Here is a 24,192-nt window from a genome sequence, read left to right as displayed (position 1 = left end):
GAAAATTAATTTTTCCAATCTGCACTGAACTGTGCCAGTCCAAAGGTACGAGACTGGTTCTTTTTCTCAGCCAGACCCACGAGGGACTGCACTCCGTGTGCTGCACGCCGTGACCTGAAAGTGCTCTCTGTTTCCCCCTCCTGAAGAGCTAAAATTAGATAAACCATTGCATTGGTGATGGCTTCTTTGCAGTTTAAACCTTGGAGGTTTTCAGCTTGAGGGAGGTCACCTGAACAGCCATGCAGCTCATGCAGTGCTGCACCAGAAGGGCCCCTCCTCACCATTAACATGAAGTTATAAGAAACATAATGTTTCTTCCACTCCTGCATATTTCTGCAGAAGATAAATATTTAAGCACCTAGCATGGTTAAGGATCTAGACTCCAGTTCTTAATTTTCTCTTTTAGATGCTCTTTTTGCCTTCAAATCACTAGTAATTTCTAAACATCTTTCAAATCTTGTCTTCAGATTATGTTATCAGCTTCAAAAACAAAAACAACCAGGAAAAAACCCCCATCAAAACGCACACACACAAAAAAAACCCCAAAAACTGAAAATCCCCAAAACAAGCAAACAAAAAACCCCACAGCAAAAATAAAAACCAAACTAAACAAAATAATAAAATAAAAGCAAACAAAAAACCCACAAGAAACAAACAAAAACAAAACAAAAGCAATGCCAAAACTGTAGAAGCTGTATCAGAGGTGGTACAGAGTACCACCTGTGCAAATGGTGCTGCACCTCCAGAATCTTCACCATGGGCAGCAAGGCACAAATCCCAGTAATCTTTGTGCAGAAAAGCAGGGAATGTCCAGCCTTCCTTTGCTTTTAAACTCCCATTTCTCTGGGACACTAAAAATGGCTTCCCTCAAACCTTAGAAGATCGCTGCTTCACAGGTACTCACCTAGATTTCATGCTCAGTGATAAAAACAATGAAACAAACCCTGGTGTTTTGCTGAGGAGATCTGAGGCACACACTGAACATTTTGATGGTTCAATACATTTTTATGGTTTTGAAGGGTGATCTAAACATTTTCAGAGTGCAAATCCCAAGTAGTCAGAACTACGAGTCAGGAAAGAGAAAGAAAGAGAGAAGGAAAGAGAGAGAAGGAAGGGAAGAGAAGGGAAGAGATGGGAAGAGATGGGAAGAAAGAGAAGGAGAACCCCCAACCTGTGTAACACTTTTTAAAAACACACTTATAATCTTCCCAATTACCATTCAGGTCACAATGACATACAAGCTATAAATTAGTAAATAACACTCCTTAAGCTGTGCTGACAAGCTTTTCTCCCTTACCAAAACCCAAGATTTTCACATGACCAGAACACTACAGGAATAGCCAAACAGATAGCTAAACGAAATTCACAGTGTAACAGAAGAAGAAGAAATGGGAATATGTGGTCCATTGCATATATTTGGCTTGTCTTTAGCTTCTGCCTTTGACTAAAAAAGGGCTTTTAAGAATCACAAAAAGAGTATGAGAGTTCTGGCCACCCATTTAATGAGATACTATCAGTCTCAACCAATTCACTGCACAGCATCTCCCAAAGAAGACACCAAAGCAGCATATTTTATAGAACAAGCTATATTAAAAATACCTTTTTCTCCTTGATGCAATCTTTTCCTTTTTAAACTGTTAAAAAAAATTCTGCTGAACTTAAGAAAAAATTAAACTGTTTACAAACGAAGTTCTCATTATCTCAGGTATGTGAGCTATGTGGATGTACATCAGAGGAGATTAGTGGAGATAACCTTTGTATCAGTGAGGAGCTACTAACAAAGCCCAGGGATGCTCAGAAAGGCCATGGATTGCTTTTAGCACACTGTGATAAATCTCAGCAATGTTTTCTCTCTTTCTTTCTTTCCTCCTTTCTTTCTTTGCAATCTTGTGTTAGTTTTTGGCTGAAGAAACTCATAAGAAAACAGGAGTTAAATGGCATGAGCTGAAGTGATCTCACATGTGATTCTGGTGCTATATGAGCTTCAACAAATGCATAGCTAAGAACTCTTCACATAATTAAGAGATGACTAATGCTTTTATTAAATTATTCACTAATAATTTAATTACATAACTATCAAAGGGCAAAACTAAGAACCAAACCTAATAAAGGTTTAAATCCTAAATTAAACAGTGAGTCAACTGAATTTCTAAAAGTTGCTTAATGTGTAGTTATGATGTGTTCACTTGTATGGTCAACACAGTCTGTAAGCAAGGAAACAATTTTTTTAAACAAATATGGATGTTCATATAAAAATGAATAGGCTGGCAGAAACTTACAAATGAAAAGAATTATGCATTTTTTTTTCAGATTCTTAGCAATATTAGTTCTTATGATAACTTTTAAGAGGGACACTCCTGGAAACACCAGAAAATTTCTGCCAGGAGAAAGGGTACCTAAGCTACAAAGACAGTTCATTTCTCTAGGAATGGAAGAATACAATTTCTGCAGCAAAGAGCCACCCTGCAGCACCACGGACCACACACATTTCCCCCAGCACACCACAGCACTGTGTCATCCTCTGCCAGATTTGCACATAATGGAACAAAGTGAATGCTCAGGAAAAGGCTGACTGAGTGGACAATTTCACACATCACAATTCTCCACTCAGCAAAATAAGCATTTTCAATATTAGGTACTCTAAGAGTTACAGGACTGAGCCCAGTTTTGTTTGATGAGCCAGATCTTCATCACCCTCTTCCAGGAGAGCCAGTGGATGCAAAGCATCAATTCAGAGTAAAGAAAATGGGTCAAGTCTTCCTGAGGCTGCTGTTGGTACCCTTTGGGCCTCTTCTGTGCCCCAGGAATAACTACACTGTCTAGAGATGGTGGAGAAATAGCTTCAAATGTTACCTAACACACCTTAGGGCACTGTGGGAAAAAAAAAAAAAAATATATATATATATATATAAATTAATTGCAGCTACAGCTTCTGAAATTGAGAGGACTTCTTGGTGGGGAGAAGTGGGTCTGAAATGCAGTTTATTGAGTGTTAACCTGCAAGGTCTAACAAAAAAAAGCTCACTGCCAATGACAATCAGGATACATTTCCATTTCTCTTAAGCAAGAGGCTAACATAAACTTGGGTATCTAAATCTGGTACCAAAGTTTGGGGTCTTGCAGTTTGAGAGAATTGCATTTGGTAGATGGAATACTGCCAACACTGGGGGAAGGTGTAACAGTGCATTATCATTTAAAGAATGATCACCAGATATTTCCTACTGCAACCCATGAAGGTTTGACTCACTAATTATTTGATTCAAACACCACAACACTCTCACAGCATTTGTATGACTGTGCTCATGATACTATGTTGTGTACTTAAACCTGCAAAAACACAGACATTGAAAAAGTTAATATATCATCACTCTTTTACAGAGTGACAGAACTGTTTGGGTTGGAGGAGACCTTAAAGATCATCCCAACTCCCCTGTCATGGGCAGGGACAACTTCCATCACACCAAGTTGCTCAAAGCCCCATCCAGCCTGGCCTTTACCTCTGTCAGGAATTTATTGTTTATGACAAATCACAACTGAGCAGATGACTGAAAAAGTTACAAATGAAATATATAATTAATGTGCAATTTGCTAACCATACCAAGCAACCAGCACCTACAAAGAGAGCATTAAAACCCAAATGTCAAATACCCAGGAAGTCTTTTTCCAGTGAGGTTTCTGTTTTCTCTCCTTCACTTCAGTACAAGAGTTAAGTGCAGCACATGTTTTAACCAAGGATTTCCTGGTATGCAAGTTCAGAGTTTCTTTGCTTGGGCTTATCTGTGGCTCTGGTATCAGGGAGTGGACTATCTCCAAACCTCACACAGATACATTAGAAGTTTTTTTGCTCAAAGTGCCGTTACCAGAATGATTATCAATATATTTGAGCATCTGGAGATGGAACAAACTTGCTGGTAGCAGCTGTGTTTTAATCACAAAACAACCACCAGCAAACAAACAAACCAACCACATACCAGCCCACACTCCTACACTCCTGCACACATACACACACACAGGGCTGGAGGAGCTTCCAGACATAAATATCCGTGTGTCTAAAACCAGGCCAGAGCTCCCAAAGAAACTGAAAGCTTGTTTAATTTGTGCAAAATGACAAGAAGAGATGATCACCCAACCGAGCCAAATAAAACATGCAGAAATTACCAGCCAGAGGGGCCTTGATCCCTAAAAGGCATTAACAGGACTGTCACTGTTACAACAAAGCAGCATCCTCATTCAAAACATTTTCTTTGTTAATGACTTCCACCATTAGTAAAACCCTTTCACAGCTCTGTGGAAGAGTGTCTCTGTGTTTATACATGCACAGAGACATATAACAGACCAAACACCTGACTGCTTCCTTTTTTTTTTTTCTTCTTCTAATCAAAGAAAGTTAAATGCATTTTACAAGTTTAAGACTGATAATAGGTGAAAGCTGCTTTCAAATGGGGACAAAAAGATTTGTAACAGTGACTTGATACTTGCTTTACAACTGTAACTTTGCATTTCCCCTTGAAACTCTCTCGTTTACAAGTAAGAATAAGCTTTTCTCAGTCTTTTTCATTCTGGAGTAGGACAATAAAAATACCTGGTTTCAAAGACAATCATCCTCCTAAAAGCCTGCAGTGCTTGAATGCATACACAGCACGTGAAAAATTAAAATGCCCAAGTGTGCTGGGACAGATCCTGGGTAGGGTCATTGGGAGAGCCAAAGGCCACAGCTCCTGGCAGGGCACAGGCACCTCACAGCCCCTCACAGCTCTGCAGGCTGCCCTGCCTGCCAGCCAGCCCTCCTGATGGGCAATGCATGGAGGGGCCGTGGAAGGGTCTGCAGAGGCTCTGCAGGCACACACGGGGTGCTGCATCTGCCCTCGGCTCTTACAGCACCTCCTCCTGCTGCTCTGCGCCGCCAGCTCGGGGACACCCCACACCTCCGCCGAGGGACCTCCTCTCCCCGCTCAGCCGTGCCTTGATGATGTCAGTGGGAACTGATGCTTTAAGCAGTGAATTAAGCAACACAGTGTGCCAAAGACTAAAAGAAACACCAGTCCAAGCAGACCAGGACTCTTTGGCATTGTTCTCAATAACAAATTCAACTGCAAAATAAACTGGTGTCAAAACCAAACACGGTGTGGTGGCACCGGGAGGTATCGCGGTGGCATTGGCATTCGGATGACGCTGCCTCGGGATGCTTTATGTCAGTGACAGAGCGACAAGACTTCCCAGCAGATGACAGATAGACTTCTTTTGTCTGGTCCCCTAAATCACTGTGCCGCTATTCGCTGCTTCAGCATCTCACACTTCAACTAAAAACAACCTGCAGCCCGGACCAAAAATAAACTAGCAGACCTGCGACAAAATGAAAATACCCGACTGCTTTCTTTTGAGGTTTCTCTTCGGCAGTGGGGGCACGTCAGCCAACTCTCATTCACAGTTTGTTCCTCCCAGCCGATTTTGGGCTCACTCCATCGCAGACCCATGCAGCGCTGCTGGGGCTACCGGAATTGTTTCTTTCCCGAGCTTTCTTCCCAATAAATGTTTTTCGCGGACGGCGTCGTCAGGGTGTTCCCAGCCCGGCAGCGCTGAGCCCACCGCCCCCCGCGCCCTCCCTGCCGGGACCCCGGGTGCGGGCAGCGCCGTCGGGCCCGGGACTCACCTATTCGGCCGAAGCTCTCCGATAAAGTTCTCCGCAACTTTTTCATCCTGCTGATCTTCTCGGCGGACTGCGAGTCGATCATGTCACACATCGGGGGGCGACCCCCCCGTCCCGCCGGCCGCCGCCGCCGCTGCCCAGGCTCGGGGAGACGCCGACAGCGCCCCTCCGGTCCGGGGCTCTCCCCGCCCCGAGGAGCCGCGGGACGGTCCCAGTCCGGCCCGGGAGAGGAGCCTACACCGCGGCTGCCGCTGCCGCTACGCTCCGCGCCGCCCGGCTCATCGCCCCGTGCCCGGTGCCCCGGGCTGCCCCAGCACGGCGGGCAGGGCGGGCAGGGCGGCAGCGCTGAGGGCAGATGGAGCAGCGGCAGCAAAGTCCGGCCGGGGGCTGCGGGCGCCAGCGGCAGGGAGGGAGGGAGGGCGTGAGGAAGAGAGGGAGGGTGCGCTGAGAGAAAGGAGGAGGAGGAGCCTGGGCGGGCCGGGGAGCCCCGGGGAGGAAGGGCGGCGGCGGCGGCGGGGGCGTGAGGGGGGCCAGGGGGAGCGCCGGGGCCGGGCCCGGGGATGCGCGCTGCCCGCGGGGCCGCGATGCCGCCCGGAGCGCTCGGGGGCGGCGGAGACACCGGGGCTGTCCGCGCCCGCCCGGAGCTGCCCTTGCCCCGCTGCTGCAGCGCCGGCTCCGGGATCGCTGCGGAACCCCCGGGCGGCGGGGCCGGGGCTGAGCGGGCCCGGCGGGGGAAGGAGGCACCCCCAGGGCCGGCGGGCGGGGAGCGCTGCCCCGCTGCTGCGGTGGGCACGGGGAAAGGCACGGCCGTCACCGAGAGCAGCCGGCCCGTCCGGCTGAAACTTGGGGTCCCCTCCACGTGCGTGTCCAGGCACAGCCGGATAATGTACCTTCATGTGCCTTAGCCTGCAACTTAATGAGTGTTGGGAGCTTTTGAGCTTGTTAACTCAATTGAAGCAACGTCGCTGAAAAATAAATCAGTTTAACTCATCAAAATGGATGGTTGTGTCTAGTCTAAAGTATAAAGTGGGTACTTTTGGAGAACAATATGTTAGGTAAGATTTTAAAGCCCAAGTCTTTGTGGCTCAAATTGCATTTTAATATATGTTATCTGGTTAAAATGAACTTGGGTTTTAATGAGGCCACCTAACACAATTTACTGGGATTAGAGGGTGTCTAAGCTCCGTTTCAGGAGCACATTTGTCTAGACAAGTGTTTAGGTGAGTTGGGTTCAAGCCAACTGCAACTCTATGCTCCGGGATTGGGATTGAGCCTTTCTGTTACAATGCAGCAGGGATGGACAGTATGCAGCATCTTGAGTGGAAATCCATTACAATTCTCTATTTTAATCTACTATATGTAGAATATCCACGTGCCTCTTGTGGCATGCAAGATAATGGGAACTTGTCCTGCCATAAAGCAGTACAGCAGTGCTGGTAAAATGTCTTAGGCATTACACCTGAATGTACAGACAGTTTGATAAAAAGGGTTTTTTTGGAAGTGTGAATCCTCTTGACCCTGCTAGCATCTTTGAAACAGGAGCTAAAATGACATTTTCAATGTTGGCTATGTCATGTTATGGAAGGAAACTGAAAAATGGTGGAAACTGGAACCTTGCAGAGAGCAGTACAGGGAAAAGGAGGAGAAATAAAAATTAAGAAGAAACAGACAGAGGTACTAGAAGGAAAAAGGGAGGGAGAACACAAGTGTTTAAGGATGTTTAACTAAATAATTTCAAGAAAATTACATTTAAGTCCTTAATAATGGCTGGTGGCTTGATCTTTGTCTGAATCTGAAATTACTACCCCTGTTCTTTGTGGAGAGGCAAATGCCATCCATCATCATACATAAAATATTCTGGTCCAGGAGCTGAAACTGAATTTAACATCTGAGCACTTTGCATTTTCTGTGTCACCATTCACTCCAGGTAGCTCTGCTGTTTGGCTGAGACTTGTACTAACAGAGCTATAGTTCAGTCTGTGACTTGCTTTCAGCAATTAGGGATATCATTTCTGAGAGCTTCTTAGGAACCTGTAACTAACCATGCTTAATTGATAGATGCTGTCTTACCTAGTGAATTAGTCTAGATCCTAGCATCTAGTGAATTTGGAAAAATATTCCCTTTTTTCCTTCCTATTCCTAAGTAAACTCTCACTTTATCACTTGTGAAGGACGAGTCTCTGCCAGGCTATTGCAGTCTTTCTTTCACAGAAAAACAAGCAACCCAAAATTTCTGAGAAGCATCTGGCTTTGCAGCTGCTTGGGAATGATCTACAAGCATATGTCAGGGTCTTTTAAATCAATGAAAATTTTGCCTGAATTAGACACCAGTGTGGTGCCAAGTGAGAGAAACCCAGGTCTTGTCTTCTGAAAATTGTACAACCTCAGGATGCAGAGATGTTACACAGACTTTTTCCACCAGAGGAAGGACAAGCTTCCAGCTGTGCACAGATTCTCCAACTGCACCCTGCAATTTGTGTCATTCTTCCCACCGTGGTCTTTATTTGGCAGAAATATTTCTGTGAAAGTCCTTCTTTGTTCTCTCCCCAGCCCAAATCTCTTCTGTTTCCAAGGGCAGTAGTATTGAAAATTCATTGAATTCAGGAATGTGGAATCACTTTTGTAGCTTTGATCAAGCTCATAAACTGGTGGTTCTTATTTCTCATCTCTGTATTTTCATCACCCATCTCAGGAAACCAGTAAAGCAGAAATATGCAATTAGGAAACCACAGAGATAGCAGCTACTCTGATGATGATGTTTTGCTTCCTTGTAGGGACAGGATTTCAGGTCTGTTTTAAGTCTTTCAATTTGAGGCATAAAAAATTACCATGAAAAACATGCAAAATGATATTGTTGTTTGCTGCCTTCTTCCACAAGCCTCTACCAAGTTAAAGCATGTTTGCCTTTAATGGGGCATCTGTTTTATAAAAAGCCAGGCACATTATTTACAGCACCTTTTCTTACATCAGCTCTCCAAAGAAACACCCTAAACAAAAACTGCTTGCAGTTATTTTGTGACCCAAGCATCTCCTTTCCTGGCTTTGGTAAGAATTCACTACAAATCCTGGCCTCTGCTGCTGACACTGAGTCATGCTGAATCACTCTGCAAATGTAAGTATTATCAAGTGCAGGAAAAATAGTTGCCAAGATATCCCTTGCAAGCTGGACAAGGGGAAGCATTCTCCTCGGTGTCTCAGAGCCTCACGGTTTCAGTGTGTCACACTGAGGTGTGGGTTATTTCCGAAGAAGGGAGACAGCAGGGCTGGCAGTTTGCTCGTTATTGTGTACAGGAACATATTGTTTGGAGCTGCGAGCAGCCTGGTCATGGGCCTGGAGCACAGGGTGTGCCAGCAGAGCAGCCTCCTCGCCGCAGAGGGAGCAGCCACGGCTGCGCTGCTCATCACTCGCAGGGTAAGATGAAACGACAGAAAAATAAATCTGTGATGCGTGGTGCAGATGGTGGCACGGGGTGTCACACTGATCTGTGCACTCCCCAGGTCTCAGGGCACTTGCTGTTGATTTTATGGGGTAATTTCATGTGGTCTGAGCTCTCTCTAAACCCCAGTGTTTGTTGTGTGCCCCCCACCCCTGACCCTGTAACACTTCTTAGGGGCTCTCAAAAGGCAGTGTACTTAAGGGCCAAGTGTCTGAATTTCAGAAATTTTAGGAGCACATAAACAAGCAGTGTGTATTTGTGGAAGAGGTAGTTAATGCCATTGATTTGGAGTTATGTGGGTAGAGTAAGACCTTGCATGAAGTGGTCTGTTGGAGGAAAGCAGTAAAGCTCTCTAGGGAGATTAAATAGTCAGTGTAACTTCTCCGGGGAGAGCACTGTCTTGTCAGGCCTTCTGCTGCCAGTATAAAGTAGATTTTCATAAATCTCCCTGGCTGGAGACATTCTGCATCAGGCCAGTCTGCTCACCTTGAAAAGATCTCTCTGCTGCAGCGTCTGGGACCTGAGTGCTTGGAGCAGTGTTGCTTGTTAACACACAGCAATCCTTTCGTGACCCTCCAGTGATGAAGATGGATGTACAGTCACACAACACACCCCCTCCTCTTCCCCCCTCCCCAATCTCACTTTCACTTGTCCTCTAATGGTACTCAGTCCAAGATGACTATTATCTGAAGAGAAAGCCAGGCTCTGCTAACACAAATGGTGTCATATCCTTAGGGACATGACCTTTAAGCTCTGCTAGCAAAATGCATTAGTGACAAAAATTAAACTTTGGCAATAGCAGAACAGTACGTGTGCAATCTGCATCCACATCATAACTTGTTCCCACAAGAAGTTCTCATGCATGATATATAAAAATAAATATATATATGTATGTTGCCTTATTGGTGATCATCATTAAATCCCAGTTTTTATGCACATATGGAAATTTTCCCCTTGTTGATATTCCATGCATCCCTGCTGATTAACAGAGGGCTCATAGGCCCAGGTATTGCCTCTCCAGCCTGGCTGCTGTTGCCAAAGCCTGCTCTGTGGGGTAAGAAGGGGTGAGTTAAGGCTCACACACATGGTTCCAAAGGCACGACAGGAAAAAAGTGTGTTTCCTGCTGCCTGATATCCAACTGCTGGTTAGAGGTGACCTGCTGAGCCATCCATGGTTTTACACCTCTGGTACCCCCTCGTGGTCACTTTATTTCATGTATTAACATATGGGGTCACTTGTTTCTGTTTCATTCTTACTTTACACCATCACATCAGGGGTTAAATGGCTGCAAGTGAAACACAGCATCTTTAACCTTGATGCTTGCAGCTCCTGTCTCTGTTAGCAGCTTCCTTGTGGTGTTTGTGAGCAGTTAACCTCCCAGGAAGGTATGGATTCTTTTTGGCTTGGCCGTCACACAAAGTTGTGGGTTAACCCCCATGGGCAGCTGAGCACTGCACACCCACAGAACAGAAAAGTAAGAGCAAACACAAGAAAACTCATGGGCTGATAATTCTATAAGCAAATAAGTGGAATAAGAAAGAAGAAAAAGTGACGCAAAGGCAATACCTTGCCATCTCCCACAGAATGATGCCCAGCCTGTTCCTGAGGCAAAATACAGCTGGCCTTCCTTATCTGCACTTCTCTCCACTGCACGGCTGAACATATTGTTATATGGCATGGAACATTGCTTGGCACAGTTTGGGTTGCCTGTATCCCTTCCTCACCTCTTGTGCACCCCTGCTCTATTCACTGGCTGGGGAGCAGGACAAACAGAGGCAGCCTTGATGCTGAACAAATGCTGGCCAGCAACAAAAAGAGTCTATATAGCAGCATTGTTTTGGTCACAAACCCAAAACACAGCATCATATGAGCTGCCATGAGGAGAATTAACTCTATTCCAGCCAGACCTAGTCCACATAGATGTGGGAAAATCCCACTGAGGATACAGTGTGCAGAAAAACAGAAAAAAACACCCCAACATGAATGACAATGTATCAGAAACCTACATAATTCAAACTAAAAAAGTAGCATTATTATTATGAGCTGAAATATTTTACAATATATGTTTCTATATAAATGGTGTCATCTCAGAGATTCTGCTGGGCAAGTATAGGTAAGCTAGGTTTGCAGGAATGGGCTGAGGTGCTTTCCAGTTTAAAATCACCTGGCTACCTAGCAACATAGCATTGATACTGAATGCTGTTCCTGTGAAATAAGCAGAAACACCTTTTAGTGAGCTCATTTTCTTATGCTATCTTGATAAAAGTCTAGTAAAAGGGGAAATGGGACTTAATATGCAATGGCCCCAATCATTGTGATTTTAGATATGAATGTTTTGAAGTCACCTAAATATTCAGCAAATACTCATGATGAAAATGATGCAAAATGAAACAGCAGGAAGGCTGAGGTTGATCCACCTAGATGCACTTAAAAAGCAAATGTGCATTATGTCATTTTATCAGAAATATTGAATAAAGGGTGTTTACTGTAACAGCACAAGTTTTCTTCACAGCAAAATCTCATCAGCACTGTAGCATTATGTGTGCAGAAGTCAGTGCCTCTACACATACAAAGCCCAAGTGATTTGGGCTGGGAAAATGTGATAACTGGCATACACAGCCTGAGGAAATTTCTCATGGACAAGGGTTCTCTTGTAGGTAACCCATGATTTTGAAAACACACAGGCACACAAAGCCTATATTGATTCTAGGTGTGAATATTTAAGCACTATGTGCAAAATTAAAAACCCATATACTGATATCTCTTGGAAACAAGCTCAAAATATTTCTACTTTATTTCTAAGATATCCCAACTTTCTCTTGCTCTGCTATTTTTTCCCCATTTCTTAACTAGTAAAATCATTTGTAATGACTATAAGCAAACATGCCATAGAAGCAGATGAACTCCATTTACTTATATTTCTCTGTACCCTTTTGGACTGCTTGAACCTGGAGGACAGAGCATAATGAGAATGTTATCTCCCTGTGGAGAGAGAAACTCTCCCTCAAAAATAATACAAAATATTTGCAAGTATTATACATGAAAGGCTTCTTTGTCAAAATGGAGATCTGCCCTCTTAACATGAAAATCTGGATGGGCTTCAGGCATGCAGGAAAACATTGCTTGTTCTTTCTGCTCAGTTCTATCCCAAAATCAGCACCTAAGGCAGTTAAAAACAGTCCAGCCCACATGGCAGTCTGCTGAAGGGAAGGTTTCAGAACCTGCATCTTACAGTTTTATTTAGTTCCTATCACTGTGGTAACAAACTACTGCACAAATTAAGTGCCACAAATTCACAACTGAATACTCTCCTTCACTACCAGCTTGCAATATCGTTGGTCTTCACAGAATCACCCCAAATGAGAGCTCCTGATCTCTCAGTCCAGGTCTTTCTTACAGTGCAGCAGCAGTAAAGGCTCTGGTTGCCAGTTGGGGGCTTATATAGTGATAAGGAACCACACAGAAGTGATGTCCCTCCAGGTAATGCAGGTATGGTCTCTACACAAAAGTGTTGCAGCCAAAATTTCCAATGGAGGCTGGCCACAGAAATTGTGACAGTTGAAGGATGGCAGTACCCATCCTCTGCAAAATGAGTCAAAAGCACAAGAAACAGCAAATTGGCCACTGTGGAGTAAAACTCCCAGGCAATATGTGATTTTGAGAAAGATGAAAGAGAGGCTCTGTGTTTGTTTAAAGCCCTGATTCCAGGAGTTAGGGGGAAAAGTATAAAGACATTTTAAGGAAAATTCAACTGAAGAAGAGCTGGAAACACTAATTAGAGGCAGGGGTTGGTGTCACCACAGAACTTGGGAAATGCAAAGATTTATGTAATTAGGAGTTTTAAAAGGAAAGAAAAGGTGGGGGTGTTTAATGCAGCAGAAGGTGGAGAGGCAGTAGAAAGAAACAAAGTGGAAAAGAGATACTCAGGATGATAAGGTGGAAAGATGACCTATAAAAGAGATTTTGGAACCTGGATAAAGAACCTTTATCAAAACTGAAGGTTAGGAGCTTGTGGCAGCCAGCCTGTGAAATGAAGAGGATTTTAGTTGCATGGAGAAAGAGCTAAAGTCACTCTGTACAAGAAGGAGCTGCCAGATTTAAAGTACCTGAACCTGTGTGAAAATTAAATATGACAATTTCCTCCATTTTGTTTTAAAATAATGTATGAAGTAAATGCTAAAAGATGAGACCTCCTGCAAAATTAGGAGGAAAAAAGCCCAGGTTATCATAACAAATTTGTGATGGTCTCCAGGCACACCAACTAATTATGGCACTTGTGACAGCCTTGTCAGGACAGTACTGCGAAAACTCAGTGTGGTTGACCTATGAGCCAGTGGCAACATGAGTTATTTTAATGAAGTGTTGTTCATACAAACTAGCAAGAAACAAGTCAGAGGAGAGAGCATCTGCATTAGGTGCAGTGGCATCTTCATTCAGCTCACTCCTGTGTATAATAGGAGTCCTAGTAAAATATCTGTATTGTATAAGTGGCCTTGCCCCAATCCTAGTGGCTCTAAATGGGCTGCAGCTGTGATGTCCTTAATTGGGTGGCAGCTGTGGCTAATGAAGATAACTGGGATAAAAGGGGGTGGGCTGACTGGTCAGGGAGAGCCTTAGAGGAGCTCTGATGAAGAGGCAGGAGTAGCACTGTTGTGAAGAGCTGTGTGTGAGGAAACCACCCAGAAGGTATGGGACTCCAGAAATAAGATAATAACAAGTGGTGACCCCGACATGCTAGAAGATAGGACAGATGAGAGCTGTGGCAGCCTGAGAGCTGAGACTCTAGAAATATAACAACAGCAAGATGTGATAGAAGATAGGACAGCTGAGAGCTGTAGAAGAACATGGCCTTTGAGTTAAGGAGCTGTGAGAAATGTGGCCTTTGGGCAAGGAGCTGTGTGTGTTGTAAATGGCCTTTGAGTCATGGGGAAATGTATGTATTGTATTTGAATATCTGTAAGTAAAAGAAAAGGGGGAAATAGTAAAATATCTGTATTGTATAAGTGGCCTTGCCCTGATCCTAGTTGTTCTAAATGGGCTGCAGCTGTGATATCCTTAATTGGGCAGCAGCTGTGGCTAATGAAGATAACTGGGATAAAAGGGAGTGGGTTGGCCAGTCAGGGAGAGCCTAGGAGGAGCCTTGATGAAGAAGCAGCAACAACACTGCTGTGAAGAGCTGCTTGTGAGAAAACTGCCCAGAAGTTATGGGACTCTGGAAATAAGATAACAACAAGATAACAGCACCTGTGGGCTTAGCTACCCAGAGTCAGTTCCGTGCACTGCCTGAGCACTGTTTGACCAGTGCTGCACAGCAACAGTTCCCACTGGGATCCCACTGCCTCTGTGGAAAGCACTGTGTGTAAAACACACAGCCCTCCAAGGGTGATGGAAAATGGAATCAGGAGCAAATATTGTTGGAGCATGGTGCTAATAACACCAAGGCTGTAAGTTTGATCCCCATTTGCTTAATAGCTGGACTTGATGATCCTTGTGGGTCCCTGCAGCTCAGAATATCCTGTGGCTGTGATTCTGTGAGATGTGCTGGGTGGAGGGAGTGCTCTCCAAGGGCCAAGCAGTCTCTTGGAAACTTGCATTTTTGAGGTACCAGGGCTGGATGCAAGGAGACAGAGCAGAGGGATGGGTGAGAGGATGATATGAAGAGGAAGGCAGTGGACTGGGATGATCAGCTGGACACACAAGAGAAGTTAGCAGAGAGGAGGCTCATATCTGAACAGAAGGAAGTGAGTCTGACACAGAGAGAAAGACCTTAGAGTCATCCCTGCACAGCTGGTAACCAGAACTGCACAGTGGCTTCGGAATTTAATGGTTAGAGGTCCTGGTACCCCACTGAACTCTCAAATAATTATTGCTGTTGATCTGTATGTAAATGTGGACTATTACAAGATGAGTTTGCTTGCATCAGTAACAAACTGATCCCAAAAAACATGTAATATTGCAACTAACTTTATTCAGCATTGACATCCTTTGGTTATATATTTTACTGAGGATTTAAATACCACTTTTAAAAACCCAGAGATTTCAAGCCTGGATACACTCATGTCCACTAACCTCAAATTTGAAATTAAGTACCTAAATTTGAAATTAAGTACCCTTTATCTAATTGATGAAAATAAGAAGTTAATTCTCATTCTTATTTTTAAGTTTATATAAACAAAATTCACTGCTCACAAGTTACTCTATCAGGACTTCATTTATTGTACAGAAATTTCCAGAATATGTATTTGTTTTTCCTTTATAAGGAGAAGCTTAGAAAATGTGGTAAAATGAAGAGGACTTTCAGTGTGGTTCAGTTTATTACAGTAAGAGGTTAAAAAGTAAATAAGCCTACATTACTTGCTAAAATATTTACAGTATTTCTGAAATTCCTCTTGCAGTTATAGCCATCCAGAATGGATTTGTCTTTAAGATTTATAAAAAGTGATACACAATATAAATAAGTACATATACCCAGGGAAAAAGGTCTCTGAAGAGTGATTCAGAAGACAAATTCACTGCAAAGTAATTTTTTTCTAATGAAAGCTTCACTTGACAGAGTCCCTGCTAAGACAAATCTCTTTCAGAAAAAGAAGTTTGTGAGTGATAGAGTCCTAAGGAAAGCCCCTGATAATTCCAGCTTCCTGAGTTCACAACACAAGGCTCTCATAATTGCATGTGGTGCTCCAAGCATCCCAAAGGAGGTGACACTAAGCCCTCACTCCTCCACACCAATGAAATGAAACAAAATCTCTGTTGTTTTAGACCCATCTTTTCACCTAGTGCCCCCAGTTCATACATAGCTACTTTGTCATAGAAGAACCTTAGGCTGATTGAAAGTATTTCAGTCAATTTCTCAGTTGTTGTTGGGATCAAGAAGGGGAAAGGTGGAAAGCCAGTAAATCAGAATAACTGATGTTGTCACAAGAAGCTCCTTGTAACAAGAGCAACAGCAGAGAAAAGAGACTACCAAGAGGAAGAGAAGGGAGCATATTCTGAATATTTTTCAGGGTAAAACAGGTAAGAAGGTGTAGTACAGGGTCATTCAATGAACAGGCAGATATCCACAGTTGAATCAGAACAAAGGAAGGAACTTAGCTGTGATATGACCTCTTGGTAACTTCTTGCCATTCTTTTCCTGCATGACAGAATTACTCTTGTCTTGGTGCTGTTTCTCTCTGAATCTGGGTCATTTTGAACTTTCAAACCAGCAGTGCTGTAGTGCCCAACCATTGCTATAAACCAGATCCTTCTCCAGTGTGCTCCAAGGCACAGCAACCACAGACCCTCTGCTGCTCTCAGAGGGTTCCTTGCACCTGCAGCTCCAGGTGCTGGACAGAGATGAACATTTTCTGTCATTCAACTGAGTCCAGTGTTGAGTGCTGTCTAAATTTGATTTTTTTTATTGTGTACTCAAAACAGGATGATTCCACAGCACCACTCTATTTTTTTTCCAACTTTTACACCAAGGACTAGAGATTGGCCTTGGGAAGTGATAGCCAGTGACCTAGCAGGGCTTCCTGTGGTGCAGTGTTATCCAAAGATTATCTGTCTTTCCAAACAAACAGCTCAGCTGCTGTGATTCATGGTCTGTGTTTGATGTCAACAAGAACATTGGTCCCAGTAATGACAAAGAGTTCAGGCTGCTTCTAGCCTTCCACCCAGCTGAGCAGCTTTCATGATGAGTAAATGAGTGCACTTTTGTATCATAGATCTTCAGAGAATATCTTGAAGAGAAGACTTGCCTTACTGTGTTCAAAATGATTTTAAAAGCTAACTGATACTTCTTTTGCTGCAAATCCCAGTTCCCAAGTTATGCTCCTTGCTGCTTCAGCATTCTCCTTCATTAAGTGTATTTTTGTCTGTCTTAATTTGGCTGAAGCCATGTATCTGTATTTTAGAATAAGAGTTCATCAGGTAATGCAACTAGGGAATAAAAGGAAAAATATATTTTTAATTTATTTGGCGTACTGATAAGAATGTCAGGAAGGAAATTTTTAATAAAAGGCAGTTTTATGGCTCCTTCTCTTGCTTCACAACGTGATCTAATTATGTACTCATTCAAATGACAGTTCCCTTGTGATTCTCATTTAAGAGAAGTGCTAACCAATGCAATGATCAAAACCAACACTGTAGAACAATTCCATCATATTCAGGATACAAGTCCATCACGGGACTGTCTGATCACCAGATTTGCTGGTGTCTAGCCTGAGGGCATTAAATACATGACTGACACATTTGTCTATTTGCAGAGTCTATCTATTCATGTTTTCCAAAGTTTAAAAATCTGTTCTTCTGGAAAAAAAAAATCTTTCCTTATGAATAAAAATTAATCCAGCACTGTGCTTTTCTTCCACTGTCTGAGCACTCGGGTAGTGCAGCCAGGCCGTGGCAGGCAGCTGGAGCATCCCTGCATGGCTGTTGTCATCTGGCACCCAGGCTTGGGTGCCTGCCCCAGCAGTGGCAAATACAGAACACTGGCTCAGGGTTCGTAGATGGAAAAACTCACCTTCGAGTGTAGGTGAGCAACAGGAGTCAAAGGGTTTCACTTATTTCCTTATTTATTTCCCAATGGTTTCTGAATTCCCTATTTATCCTCTGAGGGAGAGGGCTCTAGTGTTTGTGCTGCCAAATTCAGCAATATATGTCTGAAAACAGCACTGACTTCCTGTACTCTTCCAAATGAAAGCAGAGAGATTTCTATCTCCCTCTCCTCTGTTTAAATCTGATTTATAACAGTTTCACAAAGTATCTAGAAGCATTTTAAATACCATGTTAATGTGAAAACAAGAGCCTAAATTCTTGTAATTCTTTGTGTTCTTTTTAATTCCAGTCTGAAAAACTACACAGATAATGTACTATATAGATAGCACTTCTAATTTATTCATTATATTCTGATAATTTTTCATATAAGTAATTACATTAATAAACTCAGCATAGTCCTTTGAAGTTCAATTTGGAAAGTACCATGTTATCTGCATGTAATAAACCTCATATATCTATCCTCCCTCTTCTACTATCACATCCAGTGACTACTATTACAAGCTTTTTAAAATATTCCTCTGCTCAGTTTAATAGGGATTTTTACAGTGTCATTACACATTCTAATTGGGCGATTAGGGGTTTCATGCCACTAATCAAAATGCAGGGTGAGTGACTGAACTAGTGCAAGTGATGTAAAAAGAAATGAGCTAAAAGGACAGTCACAGTTTTACCTACAGAGTTACAAAACCCAGACAAAAACCCAAGTGTCAGGCATGTCACTGCAGCCCAGAGCAAAGCCTCTGAACAAAATGCATCTGGTCAAAACCCAACCCATGGGAAAAAGGATTCTCTAAATTTCTCTGTGAAGATGGGTTTGTACCATCCCTCACTACTATTTCAATTCTGAGGCTCAAATCCCTTTGTGCTAAAGGATTTCCTGCATCCAACCATTTTATTGTCCATTTTGGAATACCTTCAGCCTGGGCAGCTTTGGCTAACCATTGTATTCTATGTTTGATGAGGGGACAAACTCATCAGCATTGAGCATTGGGATAATCTTGAATTCTCCTTTTCCAATTTCATAGGCCCATGTTGGAGCACTAAACAGTCTCTTCTCTGACACAGGGGCCCATATGAATATTTGGTAAGCTCCAGGGGAAAATATTCACTTATTTTGCTAATTTCAAGCACATTGCAATCTGATGAAGCTGGTACTTCTGATATTCCTAGAACATGGACATATAATAAAGGCAAGAGTCATCACAGCTGATGGGTTCTGCCTTAGAAATCTATTCCTATGTTGATCTGTTTGTTATTAGAAACATGGGGCTTTTTTTTCCATATTATTTTCTTCACAGATGGGAATGGCATTTTGATAAAAGGGGAATTGGAGATGGGCTTGGATCCTGATTACCTCAGGATAATTTGGGTATTTTCGCCTTAGAAGTCATAGTCTGTCTGATCCCACTGACTCAAATTCACCATGCCTCAACCTACACCCAGTTTTAGTCCTGTGAATCACCCTCATTTTGAGGACAGAACTGAACACCAACATGAAGTCTGTGTTTCAGCAGGAGCTACTCAGAGCACCAGCTAGTCATGACTTTAGCAACCCAGGACAGATGTTCAGTGTGTTTAAAATTATTATAAAACCACTCTCTAAATGTCTTTGTTATTCAGGTGTGAAGCTCCCTTGCAGCAGCAAGAGATACTCAGGAGGATGACACTGCTGTGCTGACATTTGGATCTTTGCTAAAATTCGATCAGACCAACAGTGACCCTTGAGGGAAAACTTGGGGATGTCACTGAGACCCAGAAAGAAGTTATACTAAAAACCAGAAAGAAATTGGTTCTTCTAATCCACTGCATCTGATCTCTACTGGTGTGTACTGAAGAATGGAAATGCTTTTCCACTCTGCATGTGGTATTGCATCTGAGGGGAGCCCTGAATGAGCCATCTCTTCACCAGCTTGCCCAGAAATGCAGCCATGACATGATGGTGCCATGCAAGTTCCATGTGCCTCCTCTTGATTTGCAACTGCAATGAAAGCAACATACTATGTCCCAGGAACATACAAGCCATACCAACAACCATGTCCCAGGAACGAGCTGAGGTTGAGCCTCTGTCCTGCTGCTCAAATAAAGCATCAAACATCATAAAAACAAAGGCCATGTGCTGTTCAAATAAAGCATCAAAGCACTGTACGGGTCTGCTGCAACAATTTCAGCTCTGCCACAAACCATCTTTTTTAAAATAAGTTACTCAGTGTTGGTAAAAAAAATTATTAGGAGTCAAATGGATTTTCCCTGTGTGCTCACTTATCACCTTCTTACAAGCCAGGAGGTCTGGGAGGCAGGATTTCCCTTGGCAGATGCCATGCTGACTCTTCCACAGCAGGCTCAATTGTCCAGGGTAAGTGATCTGAATTCACACTGTGGTGATCTAGGTTATTGGTATTTTGAGAATATATGTGAAGAAGAAAGCAGCATTAAAGAAAATGATGGTACTGCAATATAAGAGTCAAAATTAGTCATCATGGAGACTACTACCTTGAAATGTTACAAACCCTCTTTTGCCAGGACTAAGAACTTAGGTCATCTGGTAAAAAGAATTGTGATGCTCATAAAAAGGAAAAAGAAATAATGAAACCAAGTAATGGGAACTTAAAGGACTCTCCTTGAGGGCAAAAGTGTGTGTAATTCCTGAATTGATGCATGGGAAATGAGTAACTAGGGCTGCTCTGAGAACACCAAGTGCCAGACACTATTTCAAGCCAGGGGACCATTGGGGGGTACATGAAATGTTGCCCTTGGGATGCAGGTCAGAGGAGTATTGAGCCTAGTAACTGTGACAGAAAGAGTGGTATGAAAATCCACATCGACTTGGGGTAATCAAACATTTCCTAATCCTTTTTGCCATGCTGCTACTTGACAACTCCTTGCAGAGATTGGACTGAAGGTCAAATTAAAAAGAAAAGAAGAAAACAAAACCCAACAACAACAAACAGCTGCCAAGTCTCTGGACCAACTGTAAATATCTTTATCTTCTTTCTGCATCTTACTTCAACATGTTAATACACAAACAGATTCAAGCTTACAGGGTTCTCAAAGTGACTTTGCTTAGTCTATCACCCATTTATCTGCCATGCCAGCACTTGACTCAAAGTGACAGCTCAGAAACTCTGCCCTCTATTACTTTTTCTTGTTTAAAAGCAATTGCTATATCAGCAAGAGAAAAGTCACTCCATTTGATTAATAATACATACTGATGGTCGAGACATTCAGTCAGAAAACTGATAAATTGTTAAGCTGCTGAAATCCACCTGCAGGTTTCTTTAGGTCTAGACTTACCTTCTGACCTTCCCACTTTGTGGAGGCTCACTTAAGACACCACTAACTATTTTGTCTGTAAACTATGTAAGATAGGGAAAAGGAAAGTTTGTGCTTTTCAGACAGCCTTCCTATAAAAAAACACTAAGCCTGGTTATTGATGCAGCAAGTGAATCAACCTGAGAATTTCTGATGTAGCAATACAGTGCAGTCGCATATTTTCATTTCTATTAACGATGACAGGACATAACAAAATACAAAAATGCAAATCTAATCAGAGTTGTGCAAAAGAGAACACCATTTGTTGATCACTGCTTTAGTGTTTTTCCACTATTTCCCTTCTGCCTCCTTTCACAATTCTTCCCATTTGTGGATGGTTTGGCTCATTCACTACTTGCACATATCCTTCACCACTTCACCATGGCTTAAAACAGCAACGAGGAGTCAAAGAGGAACAAAGAATTTTGTTCTCATCTCTGACATTTAATATCTCTTGTAGGAACTCAGCATCAGAAAAGAAAGCAGAGTTTGCTTTTCTTGATATCTAAGGTGTGTTGTTGAGGCCAAACACTTGAACTCACACATGACAAGGCCTAGCCAGGAAGCTAACACTGAGTTGACAAAACAGAGCTCTGGGTTTCAGAGCCAATGTACACTTCTACACATTTAAACATTTAATCCTCTCATGCCCAGTTCAAAGCTTTAATGATGCCATAATAAAGACTAAATGTATTTGCTCAGCCAGATATTGAGTATAAACCATGTGAAGCCATTGAAATAAATTAAAGTTTCCAATGTTGTTTGAAGGTTATCAGAATCACGACCCTTTCTTTTAAGTTTTGGGCAAAGGAGCTTTTGAGGAAGGGTCTCAGAGGATTCTGTCAAGTGCCAGCAAGCAGAAACACAACTTTAGGAGTACTCTGGAGATATTTATACTTCAGTCCTGACATGCCACTTTCTACATAATTTTGACAAGTTCCTTCCTCTCTGCCCTTCAAGTGGTAGTGCTAGCACCCACAGAAAGGATGAATCAATCAACAGGAAGCTTGGCCCTGCTGCAATTGGAAAGATGAGAGCCTGTGTGAGCCTTGAAAAGCTTCCACCCATGTAACCTCCCCAGCTCATGATTTGAAGCACAGGGGCAGTCTGAGATGCTGGCTGATTAGAACCCCAAAACCAAAGATGATAAAGCCCAGATTCAAGGCAGGCACTGTGGGAACAGCCACATGCAATTCCTGCCAGCTTCACTGTCTCCCCAGACTATTGACTTCCCTTCTCCTCATCACTTTTTCTCAAAGTGCCTTTCATCCTCTCTGTTCCTGTCTGGCCCCTGTCACTCAGAAAGACAGCAAGAAAAGCATCCCAGCTGTTTCTGCCCCATTTCTCTCTGGACTGGCTCAAATCTAGAGAACTGCACGTCCAGCAGCTCAGCTGGGGCATCCTAGGGTTGCAAGCCACAGGCACACAGCCCAGAGCCACTCCTTGTGCACCTGCTTGGCATAACAAGAAACTTTGAAAGGATACATGGTGAACTCTGTGTATGGGAGTCTGAAGTAACGGTACCCTCAGAAAAAATAATTGACCCTTTTCCAAAATTACTTTTGTACATCTACTTAATAATTAAGTAACAATTAAGAAAGACATGTTACAGACAACTAAATAGAGCCATCAACAAATCCAAGATTTCTGAAGTCGCAAAAATGTTCCTGCCCTACAACAAGTTAAAACAACATGCTTAAATTTTCTAAAATTTTCTTCACTTACATAAATATTACACCCATCAATATCAGTCTTAAACCTGTCCCACCTGAGTTTTGAGTACTGGAAGCTGTACTCTGTGGAAAGATAAACACAAATTTTAATTTTTTTTCAGACAGCAATACCTTCACTACTAAAATTAACAAGCAATAACCACTAAAACTGTAAATAGAGGAAAGGGAATAGATTGTGAATGAAGGGGAAATCAGAAAATCACAATGAACAGAGACGCAACTCTCAGGCCCATGTTATGCTGTTTCCCTACTTATAATTTGTTATTATGTTGCATACCTTCTGTTTCTTTTGTTGAAAAAGTGTGGAGGAGGGGAAGCTCACACCCAAGATGATAAATGCCTTTGTTCATACACCTGAGAAACAAAGATACAAAGATACCTTTCTATAGCTGTTTTCCCAATTGTGGCTACACTGAATACAAAGGAAAATAACCCTTCTTGTGGTAAGGCACAGAAAGAAATAGTGACATACAGAAAAGCAGAGAAGCTAATTAATATAATGAAATAAGGCTATTTTCCATCCAATTATTTGCTCCAATGAACACAGAAAAGAAAGGTTAAATAATCTGAAAAGTCCAGGGATTTTGTGAGGATTTTTGCATTTTCTATTAAGCTCTAAAGCCGGTGTCCACAACAGTCTCATTAAATTGGTAGTCTTAACTGTGTAAGCAAAAATATACCATATTGGGTGTCCAGCTTAACATTTTGTACAAAGGCTTAACATAAGGTAAATTTGACCACAGTCATTACCTTTTCATGTCCACAACTGCCACAACTATTTTGGTTCTCTGAGTACTTGACCATCTTTGAAATTGTAAGAAAGGTTGTCCCTCCTCCCCTTTTTGATAGAATACACAACAGCCCTTCATACACTGTAGCAGGTGCTGAAGAAAAATGCTTTTCTATTAAGTCAGGAATGTCACTACTTGGTCATGAGACAGCAGACAGACCTTCATCATTTTTGCAAAAGATACCTCCAGGGAAAACCATCAGCATGTTTCATTTCCACACTATCAACTCACTCTTATCACAGACCATCATTCTTCTAAGACAGGCATTTGAATAATACTTCAGATTTGACAATGGCTGACAGACAAAGAAACATGAAATTAAACACAGTGCCTACTAATAAAGCACTAAACGTGAGTCAAAGAACAAAGAAAAAACAAACAGACCAGTATTTCATTAATAGTAATTACAATACAGATTCAGAAAGTAGGAAACCTTTTTTTATATAAATCTCTCAGAAACTGTACAGAGAAACAGTTTGAAGAGGTAAAGCCAGTGAAAGAACACTGCACCAAAACCAGTGATAAGTGTTATTTACTAAACTTAAGCAGAGGCAGGTTCTTAGACACTGCAAGGAATGGCAATTTATCCCACCCCACCCACAGGCATGATCTAATTCCTGCCACAGACAACCAGCAAAAATGCATTTTTTTCCTTCTCCAAAGTCACACTTAGAAACTTCTTTTAAACCAAGTTAATTTAAAATGGTATGGAACAAAAGAAGTAAACAGAATCATA

The 24,192-nt window shown here is 42.4% G+C and overlaps 1 protein-coding gene and 1 long non-coding RNA gene across 2 annotated transcripts in view; one reads left to right on the top strand and one right to left on the bottom strand.

Annotated features, from left to right (window-relative positions):
- The window catches only part of CDK14 (cyclin dependent kinase 14), a 310,762-nt gene extending 304,697 nt beyond the window's left edge, over positions 1 to 6,065 (bottom strand). Inside the window, exon 1 of the mRNA XM_064704274.1 lies at positions 5,651 to 6,065. Within this exon, the coding sequence (XP_064560344.1) occupies positions 5,651 to 5,741 (91 nt within the window). The 5' untranslated portion in view covers positions 5,742 to 6,065. The remainder of the gene's footprint in view (positions 1 to 5,650) is intronic.
- A 7,642-nt stretch (positions 6,066 to 13,707) lies between these two features.
- Positions 13,708 to 19,590, top strand: LOC135443054 (uncharacterized). The gene is made up of 3 exons (XR_010438785.1): positions 13,708 to 13,771; positions 18,649 to 18,707; positions 19,244 to 19,590. It is a non-coding gene; the product is annotated as an uncharacterized LOC135443054 (long non-coding RNA).
- The last annotated feature ends 4,602 nt before the right edge of the window (positions 19,591 to 24,192 follow it).

The sequence above is a fragment of the Zonotrichia leucophrys genome, chromosome 2, assembly GCF_028769735.1.
Source record: "Zonotrichia leucophrys gambelii isolate GWCS_2022_RI chromosome 2, RI_Zleu_2.0, whole genome shotgun sequence".
NCBI lineage: Eukaryota > Metazoa > Chordata > Aves > Passeriformes > Passerellidae > Zonotrichia > Zonotrichia leucophrys.
This window is presented reverse-complemented; position numbering and strand designations above follow the sequence as displayed.